At 49.0% G+C, this 14081-nt stretch overlaps 4 protein-coding genes across 4 annotated transcripts; 3 read left to right on the top strand and 1 right to left on the bottom strand.

The window, feature by feature from the left end:
* Positions 1-18: 18 nt before the first annotated feature.
* On the bottom strand, positions 19-2546 carry LTR84_002534 (uncharacterized protein; the record flags this gene model as incomplete). Its single annotated transcript, XM_064846144.1, has 14 exons — positions 19-99; positions 158-214; positions 268-337; positions 395-878; positions 944-1064; positions 1125-1222; positions 1285-1342; positions 1403-1598; positions 1648-1851; positions 1908-1954; positions 2004-2024; positions 2081-2122; positions 2170-2246; positions 2309-2546. The coding sequence occupies 14 exons, from the start codon at positions 2544-2546 to the stop codon at positions 19-21; spliced, it is 1794 nt and encodes a 597-aa protein (XP_064706369.1).
* A 782-nt stretch (positions 2547-3328) lies between these two features.
* On the top strand, positions 3329-7744 carry LTR84_002533 (uncharacterized protein; the record flags this gene model as incomplete). The annotated part of the gene is made up of 8 exons (XM_064846143.1): positions 3329-3398; positions 3479-3824; positions 3911-4291; positions 4348-4516; positions 4578-4745; positions 4811-5187; positions 6644-7221; positions 7284-7744. The coding sequence occupies 8 exons, from the start codon at positions 3329-3331 to the stop codon at positions 7742-7744; spliced, it is 2550 nt and encodes an 849-aa protein (XP_064706368.1).
* Positions 7745-8344: 600 nt separating this feature from the next.
* LTR84_002532 (uncharacterized protein) lies at positions 8345-9474 on the top strand (the record flags this gene model as incomplete). Its single annotated transcript, XM_064846142.1, has 2 exons — positions 8345-8883; positions 8940-9474. 2 exons carry the CDS (start codon positions 8345-8347, stop codon positions 9472-9474), a joined length of 1074 nt encoding a protein of 357 aa, XP_064706367.1.
* A 453-nt stretch (positions 9475-9927) lies between these two features.
* Positions 9928-13743, top strand: LTR84_002531 (uncharacterized protein; the record flags this gene model as incomplete). Its single annotated transcript, XM_064846141.1, has 2 exons — positions 9928-9977; positions 10032-13743. The coding sequence occupies 2 exons, from the start codon at positions 9928-9930 to the stop codon at positions 13741-13743; spliced, it is 3762 nt and encodes a 1253-aa protein (XP_064706366.1).
* Positions 13744-14081: the final 338 nt, after the last annotated feature.

Genomic DNA, 14081 nt, shown 5'->3' with positions numbered 1-14081 from the left:
ACAGTGGTTGTAATCACACTAATAGCGGACATAGTATCCTAGATCTCCATTCTCGACCTCCAGCTGAGTGAATCCGTTGCCTAAGAATCTCCAGCGATTCTGAGAAAAAGTCAGAATTATTAGATTCGTTCCATGTTGCGAATGGAACAATGCTTACCTTGCTCCGATAGTCGATATTGAAATCTTCTCCCCGAATGTTCTCCACCATATCTTTCTGAGAGCTCGTCAGCAGGCCATTCCATCCATGATCCTGTGCAAGTGACTCACATAATGTAGAATACTTCCAGGATACAACGCTGTAACTTTTCCATTAACTTTGCCGTTTTTGTACCAGCTCCTAGGTGCATAATTAGTGGTTAGTAACACTGGCGGGGAGGTACACGCCAGGACTGACCTGCATCCACTGGTCCAGACAGTTCGCTTCATCAGCTCCTCACCCCACACATTCCAATCATCTTGAACTTGAGCCTTCACCTCGAACGATTTTATGTCTTCTCGTACCATCTTCACCAGCCACTTCAGCACATAATCTGCCGTCCAGTCAATAGCTGAGGTCAAGCTTCCATGTCCAACTGGCCCTGCTGGGCCCATGAAGATGAAGTAGTTGGGTTGACCGTTGGCGGCGAGTGAAAAATAGCTTGCAGGCTCATCCTTCCACTCATCTGCGAGAGAACGACCTTTACGACCCATTTGTCGCCACCTGGGCTTGAATGAGACATCGAACCCCGTCGCCATCACAATGGCGTCAAACTCGCGGTGCTTGCCGTCTTTGGTTCGAATACCTGTCTCAGTTATCTCAGAGATTTCTTCGTCAACCAGTTCGGCGTTGTCTTCTTTCAGAGACTCAAGATAGCCAGTGCCAGGAGTTAGCCGACGACCTATATCGAGTTTAGCCACTGAGCAGCACACTGAAGGATCTCTCAGGTCACGCAATTTCACTTACATCCAAGCGACCAATCTGGAACGAGCTTTTCAATCAATCCTTGATTGCCTCCCAGTCGTTCGTGCATTAGACTCTTCACACCTTTCATTGCTTCAATGTTTGTCGGAGCTCCTTCAATGAGCTAGCTCAATTGATCAGTTTTTTGGGCGTATAGTAGTATCTTGCAAAGAAAGTGACTTACCGCGGAGTAGAAAGTGTTCTGTACGTGGATAAGCTTGTGCCGCAGATTTGCCAACTCTTCTGGATGCGATCGAAATCTTGCCTGCTCCTGGGGAGTGTCTATACCAGGCTATTAGCAATCGCGGGTCCAAACTCCACTTCCAAAGTGCATCAAATCTTACATGCAGGATTTCCGCCTGGAGCTTTCGAAAAATCTTCTGCAAAGGGGGCAGAAATCCACTATATGTTCTCATCAACATTGTTCGGTAGTCTTATTGAGAAGATGATTGTAGATCTTACAGCTCTTGATCGAATGAAATTAACCATTTGTTTCGCAACCTTCTGCATCTCTGGGACGATCTGAATTCCAGAGGACCCGTTGCCCACCACCGCGACTCGTTTATTCGAAAAGTCGAAATCATCACGCCAGTTCGCAGAATGACACAGATGCCCCTTGAAATCGTGAAGCCCTGTGATCTGGGGCCACGACCAGTGACTGTTGAAGTCAGTACTATAATTTCACTCGAATAAGATAAGAGGCATACTTGAGAACTCCCGAGCCATTGAGTAGCACATCACACCAGTCGTCGATCAACTCTGCCCCTTTCAAAACTTGCAGCTTCCATGTTCCGGAATCTTCGTCCCATACGGCCGACTTGACCTCAGAATTGAGTTGGACATCCCGATCAAGTTTGTGGTCCTTGGTAACTCTCTTGAGGTATTGATGGATCTCTGGTCCAGTTGCATAGCTATTTGAAGGTCAGTATCTCGAGGACGGCTGAGATCATCCACGAAAACTACTCACTAGTGACTCCATTCGGGATTTGGAATGTCAATGAAAGTATAAATATGCTACAGTAGTCAGGATCAACAATGATGGACTGTCATGATAGACACGTACAGCTGGAACATCGCACATCACCTGCAAAACTATTAGCATTTTGACCAAGGTAGCTCAAAGACCAGTCCTGTACGTACCCCAGGATATTTATTCTCGTACCAAGTTCCGCCAATATCAGGCTTCAAAGCAGTCAGCAATGCACGGATACGAAGCTTTCTTTTCTCACATTCTTTTCATATATCACGTGCTCAATGATGTCGTCTAGTTGATGTGTCCGCTGGATCTTATTTGCCATAGTCAGGCCTGTGGGAGGATTTAATTAGACTGTCATCAAAGAAATCAAAAACCACTTTCTGCAGACCTACCACTAAAGCCAGCGCCGATTGTGACGACTCTCAGCCGACGATGTGGTTTGCCTAGGAATTCGTCTCGCACATCAACCCAATTCTCAAGCCCCTGCCGCGTTTGATTCACAGCCTGCTCACGATCGGCGCTATCAGCACCGTTGACGTTGTTGGCGATAAGCTCCTCAGCTGAAGTTTCTTTCTTCAAAGCGCCAGCAGCGGAAAGAGCATCAAGTGCCATAGCGACCTGGACAGACATCGTGTTCGAGCTGAAGTTAATGTGATTTCGATTTGAAGATGTTGTGCAACACGGAAATCAGCCTCTCACTCAAGGCTGACACTACAGCCGACCATATATCTCATGGTGCCTAGGTTGACTATGTAAACAACCCTGAGTAGAGGAGGGGACATCAAGCCTCAGGCCTCTACTGAAACAAGGAACCGGAATCCAATCACCTTAGGACTCACAGTGGCCGAGGCTGAGCATCATCCTGAATGGCCCTGCGGGGTAGGTAATGAAGAACAAACGCGGATCTTTGTGAGGAGATGGGTATCGGCGTCTTGGCTGGAAGTTGGACTCTTCGAGAGCTCGGCCGATGGCTAACTAGGTACCTAGCTTCGTGAACCAAGAACAGTTTATTTTCTGACACAAATGCTAGGCAAGGAAAGGCGTTTTCTTTTCCTGATAATTTTTGTTCTGGCCACTAACCCCTCGTGGGCCTTAGGATGTCATTGGGATCTCTCTTATTCCACCACGAGGATGCCGTCTTGGCCATTAACGCCGTCTACTTCGTCCTTTGTCCCTCAGGAAGCGATGTTCTGGACCGACCAATTTTTCCACGACTGTGGGTTCAAGGTTCCCCAGCCTTTCCCCAGCTTTTAGAGAGCACGATATGAATATATCAAGACCTCAGGTGTACCAAGACGAATTAGCAAGCCTTCTGTCTTCCATGATTCTGATGAAACAAGAGACAGAGAACTGTCCATCACTACTGTCACGTTGAATTGTAGAAGCAGTATTGCTTCACCTTGATCGCCGCCATGAAGAAATTCCAATTAGCCTGTTTAATGTATATCTCCTTTGGTGGTGCCTTCTATGGATATGATTTTGGTAGGTTGTCATTGACTAACCTCAATCGATCCTTCCTCCGAGACTATGTAATGATTCATTACGATTAACCATCAAAATAGGTATCATCTCATGCGTTTTGGGTTATGAAGAATTCATCACTTACTACAACTTCAACCCAACCACGATTGGTGCGTTCAATTCAGCTTACTATGCGGCGTGCGCCGCGGGTACTGCGATGAACATATACTTGCCGAACAAATATGGCCGACTTTGGACCATTCGAATTGGTTGTTTGATCTCTTTTGTTGGAATAATCCTGCAAACTGCGGCAGTCAACTTTGCCATGCTTCTGATCGGACGCATCATTGGGGGAATTGCCACTGGTATTATTTTTGGAATTTGTCCTGTCTATGCTAGTGAAATCTCTCCACCTCATATGCGTGGGAGAGTTGGTGCACTGTTCGCGTAAGTCTTCATGGCTCACTCCTTCTGACCAGGCAATGCCGCAATGCTGCAGTTCTCGATCAAAGCATTTGTTGATCTTCGAGCAGGCTCAATATCTCATTGGCCAATTGCCTCACAGTCTGGATCGGACTTGGTCTCTTTTTTGTTCCTGGAGAAGCCGCATTCCGCATCCTCTTTGGATTTCAACTTCTTCCCGGATTATGTATGCTCGCAGGTTCACCATGGATGCCAGAGTCTCCGAGATGGCTTGCACTTACCGATCGATACGAAGACTGTCTCGCTGTTCTCAGGCGAATCCATGGCAATGATCACGATGACTCTGACTCATTTTATGCACGCGAATTTCATCAAGTCCGTGCACAGATCGAAATGGAGAAGAGCGAGAGAATCGGCATCAAAGACATTTTAACAAGAGCATCTTATCGCAAAAGAGTGTTGCTTATTATGGCTTTCTATTTCTTCCAGCAGTGTGTCCAAATTCAAGTTCCATAATTTCGAGCAGTAGCTGACCAAGACTATCTAGGGCAACTGGAATTCTTCCACAGGCGGTTTACCAAGTGCAGATTTACTCAATCTTGAAGACTACTCCTGTCATGTCACTAGTTCTAGTTGGGGTGTGGGGTAGTGTCTCGACATTCGCTGTCCTCAGTATCGGCTTTTGGTTTGATAAAATCGGACGTCGGAATGCATTGGTAGGTTCAGAATGTTTCATACTCCGGAAAAATGCTTGTCTGACCGCGCTAAACGTCTCAGTTCCTCTCCTACGCGATCATGATTCCTGCATCCGTTATCATAATTGGCCTGTGGGCTGCCTTTGAACGCAGTGGTAATACCAATCTTGGACTTGCAAAGGGCATTAATGTTGGTATATACCTCACCGTGTTCGGATATGCGGCCATCATGAACACGTTTGGCACTACTGTGAGTGTCCTCCATCTGGTAGGAGCATAAGTTGAATATTCGGTGTTAACATGTAGATCTCTTAGTACGCGTCAGAAATCATGCCGACCAAAATCCGCGCAACTGGGGTCGCGGCGGGCTACATCGTCTTCAACATAATGGGTGTGCTCATGACCCAAACTGCACCACTGGCGATTGCTGCGATGACCTGGAAGTACTTCATCATCTGGCTGGTGCTTGACTGCCTCTATGTGGTCATCGTGTACTTTTACTACCCGGAGACGAAGAATAAGACTCTAGAGGAGCTCGGCGGCGTGTTTGGCGACAAAGTTGCGGAGTCTTGGGAGGAGACGAAGCAGTATATTAAGGACACCAAAGAAATTGAGCAGATGCCCGTTTCTGATGAGAAAGTCGCCAATCCTCAAGTCACGAAGTCACCCGAGCATGTTGAGACTGTTGCGCGGTCAGTAGCCTGAGGAGTCGTACAACACAAGAAAGTGAAGACTGAGACATTCAATATCATGCCTCTCGACCTGCCAGTGACTCCAAGCAGGTGAGGCTGAAGCTCGTTCATATTGTCACTTTCAGCAGAACCAGTAGCACAAGAAGCTTATCTCTTAATCTCGAAGCTTTCAATCTGACAGACACAGACCAGTGATCTAAACTATTGGAAAGCTAAAATCAAAACACCTTAAATCCATACTATACATTATTAATTTGTGACCATACGGACGAAGGTACATGGTGCGTGGCCACTTTCATCTGCAAAATATCAACCCCACTGCTCGCTTGAGGTGGCGACGCATGCAACTCCGATTGAGATGCGCGTATCGACACGTGCTTAGCCGAGAACCCTAATGCTAGATCACCTGCATTCCACGCACATCACTCTCTGCACTCTTAGTGGCCGATGTCCGGATCGGATTCTGTTGTTGTGGTTTGAAATACCAGACGCTGGCGGGACATATATCGAGGTAACATTTCGAACGACTGTTCTGTGCTGGGAACATCAGGGTCGAGCGCCTGAAGCAAGACCGGGTAATCACATTTCCACATTCCCCCCTCATATTCTACCCGTCCCAAGACGCCGTCTTGGCTTCCGAGGCATCCCTGTCTACCCCTGGGGGCTTGGGCCTCCATTTACTTTGAATCTTCAAGACCGAAGATCATCAAGCCGGTCGCGGCGCTCCATGACCACCACAACTTCCGGCGTTGCGGTGGTGTCCTCGGTTGTTGACAAGAAATTGGCCTTTTCAGTCAGCTTTACGATCGACCATGCTTTTCACCCACAACTGAGTCTTCTGAGAAATTCTGGCTCGGTCTTAAAGCGCGGACATAGCTTAGTTGCACCAGTTACCTGCGATAGGTCAAGCTCGGTCTAGAGTCTTCTCGGCATGATATGAAGAGAAAATAGTCAATTTTCACCAGAGATCTCATATCAACCCCATCTTCAAAAGGTGTATCGAAACGCAACAGGATAACCAGCAGCAACGCACGAAACGTGAAATGGGTTCGCTCAGTCCTGTACAGACCCAAGGAAAAGGGACGACAATCCCGACTTTCCCATGGCGTGCTCGTGGCCTCGTGTCCTCTGGGCTGCCATTCCCCGAACTCGTGTGTCAGCATGTAGAACGAATGAATAAAAAGAAAGTCTTCGCTGTTGTGTCAGGCTCGTTGGCGAAACACACGGACTGTGTGACAAAACTGAAGGATGCGCTAGGGCAGAAATTGGCGGGCACGAATGTCGGGTTTCCGAGTCATACACCATGGACCCACGTGCTGAGGCTAGCTGAAGAAATGTAAGCTTCCAAAGTTGCAATAGCTCCCCGTGATACAAGAGCCCGGGCTACGCAATTGAGATCTCACTGCTGTCAGCATATCCAAAGATGATTTCTAATCCTCGAGCATTGAATGTATAGAAAAGCCAGTGGAGCTGATATTGTTGTCACGCTCGGCGGCGGATCGATCACCGACGGGGTCAAGCTCGCGGGCCTGAGCCTTGCGAACAACCTCACATCTCTCCAAGCCCTTGGAGCTATGAGCGACAAGCTCAAAGCTGCAATGCAGCACGATATTGACTACAAATATGTCACAAATTCCGACCCAGGGGATGTGTATGCACCACCTTTCACCATGATCAACGTACCGACCACGCTCTCCGCGGGAGAATACTCGCCGTACGCAGGTGGCATTGATGCTACAGATGGAGTGAAGAAGATCTTTGTCCATCAGGGGTTGTTCGCGGACGTGGTGATCCTCGACCCAGAATTGGCTGCCCATTCACCAGAGTGGGTGTGGATGAGTAGTGGCGTAAGGGCGATTGATCACTGCGTTGAACTATTGGCGAGCTTGAACCCAGATATCGAGAAGGAGACGGATGAGGCGGCAGAAAGGGGCTTGGTCTTGGTGGTCAGGGGGCTCTTGAAGTTAAGAAAGGACCCACGGGATCTGGAGGCCAGACTAGAAACACAAATTGGATCGGTCTTTGCTATGGACGGTAAGTTGCGAGAATTTTGCTTAGTCCCCTTACCAGCCGATCAGATTGATATCTCATGTTAGCGAAACTTACTGATAATCTCCATCTTGCTTTCCTAGGACTATGTCGAGGTGTCCATCTCGGCGGCTCACACGCCATCGGACACGAACTAGGCACCATGAATGTAGCGCACGGGCACACGTCTTGTGTGCTATGCCCATCAGTCATGAAGTACAATGCCCGCGTTAATGCGAATCGCCAACAACGAGCTCTCAATGCCCTCTGGTCAGATCCATACATCCGTCAATCTCTGGAGCACCAAAGCAATCTAAAAGAGTCTTCTGCCGACCTTGGGGATGCTCTCGATGCAATATTTCGAGCGTTTGGCATGCCGAGGACTTTGAAGGAGGTTGGGGTAGAAGGAGAGGAAAGATTGAGGGAGCTGGCCAGAAAATGCTTGGAAGATCCATGGTGTAGGACAAACCCGGTTCCACTGTTAACCGAGGAACAAGTTATGAGGATACTGAAGATGGTCGAGAAGTAAACGTGGTCCGAACAAAACCCCGGAGGTTAAGGAGTGTTACGGCGGATTCCTACGTACGCCGGAAGCCAGCATATCCATGAAAAGAAGAGAATATCGAGCGATTCTAGCGCGATCTGGAGGAAGTTAGATAGATTGGGTTATTGCGGGTGCTCTCCCGATTCCCATCGAGTATTAGGATACCCCGTGATAAGGAACAGAGTGAGTAATCGGTAAAGTGTGTAGTGAGTTACAAGACTCTGACTATTCGCCGCTTTCGAAATTTGAGCCGTCGTTCAGATAAATCAGTAACGCTTAAATGGACGAGAGATCATGTATTGCCCAGTCGGTATCCTCTCACCGTGCAGCACGGCGCTTGGCGTCCTAAAGCTGTCTATGGGTCCATCATTAATGATGCGCCGGACTTCTGGGACCCCTAAGTCCGATTGCAGACCAATTTGTCAGCTTGAAATGGGCAAGACGCCGACCCAACATCAAGTGTCCCCACCAAGAGGAAACTATTGTATTTCAGTACGCAGAATGTCGAGAATATAACGTGAATCAATTCAGGGCAGTCACTCTTGCTTCTCTGAAAGCATTTGCCCCCGCCAAAGTCAGAGTATTATGAAGGCCGTGATATGGACCGGCGATCGCGCCGAGCTCGTCAACAATCGTCCAACTCCCCGAGTACGTCCAGGTTACTTACTCGTATCTTGCGTGTCGATAGGACTCAACCCTACAGACGCCAAATCCATCGCTACCCGCCGATCAGCTGTCAACGGTCTCCTTGGTAGTGATTTTGCTGGAGTAGTGTTGGAGATTGGTCCAGATGTCACCAAGGCATTGAAGAAGGGTGACAGGGTCTGTGGCTTTGCCCACGGTTCAAACTTCAATGAGCCAGAGGATGGTGCATGGGCTGAGATCATTGCTGTTGTCGGTGACTGCTGTATCAAGATCCCTGAAAAGTGGACCTTCGAAGATGCTGCGACGATCGGAGCAAGCGCAATAACATGTGGTCAGGGCCTTTTCCAGGAGATGAAACTCAGGCTCCCAACTTCAAAGGATTTTATCTCTCGTGGTATCACAGAGGACGAAAAAGAATATATTTTGATTTATGGTGGAAGTTCATCCGCCGGAACATTGGCCATCCAATTCCTGACACTGTAAGTGTTGACTCGTGTTCGTGCTGTAACACTATATTAACCAAACCATTTGATAGAGCCGGTTACACAGTTCTGACAACCTGCTCGCCGCGTAACTTTGAGCTTTGCGAATCTCGCGGTGCTGAAGCCGTCTTCGATTACCGCGAGCCTGACTGTGGCCAGAAAATACGCGAGTACACCAAAGGCAAACTTAAGCTAGTCTTCGATACTGTCGGTTCCAAGGATGGTGTCAAGATTTGCATGGAAGCTCTTTCGATAGATCCTGGGGACGATAAAAAGTATGGAACGATCCTCTTCAACAGCATCCCTCGGACAGATGTGAAACACAGTTTCAGTGTACTGGTAACATTCGCTGGAGAGTCATTCGACAAGTTTGGCAAGCATTATCCAGCAAGTAAGGAGAATTTTCAATTTGCGACAATGTTCACCAGCTTGGTGGAGGACTTGATTGAAAGAGACTTGGTGAAAAGCCATCCTGTACATCTGATTGCGAATGGCTTGGTGGGCATGCTCCAGGAAGGTGTACCCCTCATGAACCAGGCAAAGGTGACTGGCTTCAAGGTTGTTGCAAGGGTGGCGGACACTCCCTGAAAAATGTTTGTTCGACGAAACATTGATCGACAAGCAGCTTTGTCGTACCTGGGAACTGTAGCCTTATCATTTATCTACGTTATGGCGGACCGAGCACTTAAAGAGCCGCCGAGCCGCTAACAGTAATCAAAGTTATCTCTACGAAGTAAGTTACCGCTAGCCTCAGGTTAAGCCTAAAATGGTTGGCTCACGGGTTCGGTTATGTCATAAATCACAAACCCCATCTCATCCATTACCTTTGCCATTTGTGCAATGCAGTGTCGTGTGTGCACCGCCTCTACCCTCTGTACAATCTGGGCGTGTATTTTCTGAAGTCACCGACCGCTTACACCTCGACATGGCCCATCTGTGCAATCTCGCAGAAGAACACCTATCTTCCATCCAGCGGTAACAAATCCAGAACTCGACTCCTGACCCGTGAGTCGTATCAGCACATGTCACGGTCCTGCCGCCATGCTCCTCATTCATCAGACGGGCTCGGTCAAGGTTGGTGAGGTTGTAAGGTGAGCCAGCAGTATGCACCTCCTCACCGTTCTCCTCGCTGACGTCGACCGCAGATATACCTTGACATACACCCCCAGCCTTGACCGCATCCTTCCGCCCCCATCGCAGCTGTATGTCAAGATCAAGAACACTGCCGCCATTCCGCTGAGGGCCGCTTACCTCCATGGTCCTTATACACTCTATGTAGCTTGCTACCCTTCAACATATCATCCGTACAAGAAGCATGAAAGGGTCAAGGAAGAAGGCTCTCCAGAATTCGAGCCCCAACTCAAAGCCGGAGGCTCCTGGTCGGCTCAACTGACCGTTCCTGAAGAAGTAAGACAAGATGCTCATAACACTACCGGCGCCAGACAAGACAATGGGAAGCCTGATAGGAAGTCCTTCACCTGGGTAATTGAAGTGGCATCTCAGGTCATTTTCTCTACCAGTGCTGCCGTCCACTACGAGCTGCTGGTTGGCCGAGACGAAAAATCGGTGGACCTAGGCTTCCATGGAGTCATCGGGTCAGGACATGGTGCTCCGGCCAAGCTAGAGGACCATCAACATAGCCGCGTAAAGGCCACAGGTCAACCAAGAGGGGTCTTTTCCAAGGCCATCCGACTCTTTATCGATGATACCGATTCGCTATGGAGTACGCCTCCCTTTCCGGAGTGGGAGAAAGATGGTGATGTAAATGTGCAAGAGGGTCCTCAACATGGCGACAAGCGTGACGCCGAGGAGAAAGATGACAGGAAACAGCGCAAACAGAAAAAGATACATCTCGTTCTGCTTACTCACGGTCTCCATAGCAATTTGGGTGCCGATATGCTCTATCTGAAAGAGAGCATTGACACAGCTGCCAAGGAGGCACAAGAAGCGTCCAGGAAGAGAAGAGCTGATATTCGTTTGCGACGCATTGCCGAGTCCAACCAGTTCGCCCGGGACGCTGTTGATCACAGGTCCAAGTCAAATCCTGAGGTATCAGCCACAAAACACGAGGAAGACGAAGAAGACGAAGAAGAGCAGGTTATTGTTCGAGGTTTTAATGGAAATGCCGTGAAGACGGAACGTGGTATCCAATACCTCGGGAAACGTTTCGCTAAATACGTCCTTTCCCTCACGTATCCAGATCAACCATACCTACCCGTCAAAAGCTCGATATCAAAGACCATCTCAAAGACTTTGACGGGCTCCAAACCATCCTCTGTGGATGGCAATCGGCCGACACACAAACACAGCAGCATCGTCAAAGATGAAAATCACAAGGACCAAAAGTTGCCTTACAAGATTACAAGCATTTCCTTCATCAGTCACTCCCTCGGCGGCTTGATTCAGACTTATGCTATCGCCTACATTCAGAAACATTCTCCGGAATTCTTCGACCTAATCAAACCCGTCAACTTCGTTGCCCTAGCGTCTCCGTTTCTTGGTCTCAGTAATGAAAATCCCATGTATGTCAAATTTGCGTTGGACTTTGGGCTTGTTGGGCGAACTGGTCAGGATCTTGGTCTGACATGGCGTGCACCTACACTTGCAAAGAGTGGATGGGGCGCTGTGATTGGTGGCCTTACCACTGAGTCGCAAAAGGCTGAGAAGGAGCCGGACCCGGGTGCAAAACCTCTGCTCCGAATCCTTCCCACGGGGCCGGCGCACGTTGCTTTGAAAAAGTTTCGAAATCGTACTGTTTACTCAAATGTCGTCAACGATGGGATCGTTCCATTACGCACATCATGTCTTCTATTCCTTGACTACAGGGGTCTCGGCCGTGTTGACAAGGCGCGCAGAGAAAACGGGCTTGTCGGGACCATGGTGGGCTGGGGGTGGGCTGAAATGACAGGTCAAAATGCGAGTTCTTCAAGAAAGCCTCTTACCTGGAATGACCTGTTTGGCGATAGTGGTGACGAAGGCAACCGACCTGGCAAAACTTCTCCCGATCCTGAGGCTGCTGTTCCGCAGGCAGATGCAAGTCAGGGTTTTGATTACGACCAAAGGTTTGAGCCAAGGGAAAGTCAATTTCTTGATAAACCGTCGTCACCAATTGGCGATGCTGAGGATTCACCAACTGGTTCTGGCCCTAATCTTTGGTCTGGGCTCATGAATCTATTCAAACCACAAGCCGGTAAACAGGCGCCCCCAAAAAGTCCACGGAAAATCCAAAAGATCTATCGCCGCGGGCAGACAATGCATCACAGCCATCACCACGATTCAGAACCTGAAAGCTCACGTGGCAATTCACAAGATAGTGGTAGCACCGATGAACAGGGTGATCGACCGAAAGGTCTCGTCCGCGGCTCCTCCCTCTATACCAACAATTCCGAGAATGGAGATGTCGAAGCTCCTCCAAGGACTACATTCTTTGAATCTGCTGGAGATCTGCTCAACCCACCTCTGCCTTCACGCGAATTTATCCTCGACCCCGGAGCAAGACCAAGAACAATCCATCACGACCGAGTGTATCACCCTCAAGATATTCCACCTCCTCCTGCCAAACGACAGCGAACATTGATGATGAGACGGTCTTCATCACGAGACGGTTCGCAACAATCTGTCGTACCTAAATCTCCAACGGAACCTGAGCCGGCCGAGTCGAGTCATTCAACATCAATGGCACAACCGAGTGTTGGACCAATGAAAATTGAGGAGAAGATAGCCAGGGCCTACCACAAAGATCTTTCATGGCGGAAGGTTCTGGTTCGTCTAGAGCCAGATGCTCACAACAACATGATCGTCCGTCGTATGTTTGCGAATGCTTACGGGTGGCCTGTTGTTAAGCACGTGTGTGACACCCATTTCGGGTACACTGCCAGCGCACAGACTCGTGACGAGGATGAGGCTCCTGTTGAGCGTGCAAAAGCGGCGGACCAGGCAGTGCTGGCGACGGGCGAAGAAGTTCTGGGGCAGACAGATCTTCCCGCGGAAGACTCCGAAATTGGCAAGATTGACAAACATGAATTAGAGCGGTCGCGCAGCGCGACTGATATTCCCGCGACAGCTGCCCTACCACCTGCAATGGATGGCGCGCATGGGGATATGCATAAACTCCATGCACACTGGAAGATTCGAGAAGAAGTTCAGCAACGTCCAGGCCGTACTGATTCTGAGATCCGTGAGTCTCGTGACGATATCTCTGAGCTCGTCAGCAAGGTCAGCGCCACTGGTGAGAATGCGGGCACCTTCACCACACCTTCGAATGCTACTGGCTTCTCCAACATGAGTTCTAGTCGAGCAGCATTGTCGAGGTTGGCCAGATCTGACAGCTCGCGGTGGAGTGATCGATTTTTCGACGGTAGTGATGAAGATGATCTCGAAGACGAAGACCCTACTCTCATGGCAGAGATTGAGAAGGCTAGGACCCGTGGCGAACTAGATCGTGCGGATAGCCACACCAGTAACATGACATCCCTAAGCGCGAAGATTGCAGATGTATTGACGACCAGTCCGAGCTCTACGAAAATGGTGTCTGCAAAAGGTGATACGAATACCCAGCCCTCATCCTTCCTCAGTACCCGAGGCTCAATATCTCTGACCGCCGAGCCTGACGCCATGTCTTCTGGAGTCAACACACCAACCCACTTGGCACACGATCTTGCGGAAGATTTGAATCCTGGATCACTTACTGCTTTCAGCATTGGTACTGATCGACTAGGCTTAGGACTAGGAGAAGAACGCGACGACATGATACGTACCAATACCCGTGGCAGTGTAGACTCGAAACCACAAGGCATTGGTATTGATGTTGCGGAGCAAGTAGGCCTCGTGCGGGGAAAGGAGAAGGATGTTGAATAAGATGCCTCTATCAGTACGAGTTAATAAGGCCATCGATGGGAAGCCAGACCTCCATCCCTTTATCTCTTTTCTTGTGGCGGTGTTCATTTGGTGTTCCGGAATGCACACCCGTGTCAGGGGTGATTATGTTAACCGATGGTCTTGCATTATTGCTCGATAGGGGAGACAGATACCCACGAAGATGGAATCAGTATATTTAACACAGAATACCCCAGGTCTTAAGTTATGTATAATCGATACTACATTAAAATCATTTCTTCCATACTGAATTGTTCCTCTACTTTGGTACCAAGTGCTATGCCTGTGCCGTGGACTTGCTAATTGTAGCAACGTGTCTC

Source organism: Exophiala bonariae (genome assembly GCF_035927105.1).
Source record: "Exophiala bonariae strain CCFEE 5792 chromosome Unknown scaffold_13, whole genome shotgun sequence".
Classification (NCBI taxonomy): Eukaryota; Fungi; Ascomycota; class Eurotiomycetes; order Chaetothyriales; family Herpotrichiellaceae; genus Exophiala; species Exophiala bonariae.
The sequence above is the reverse complement of the archived record's forward strand: the minus strand, read 5'-3'. Positions and strand labels throughout refer to the sequence as shown.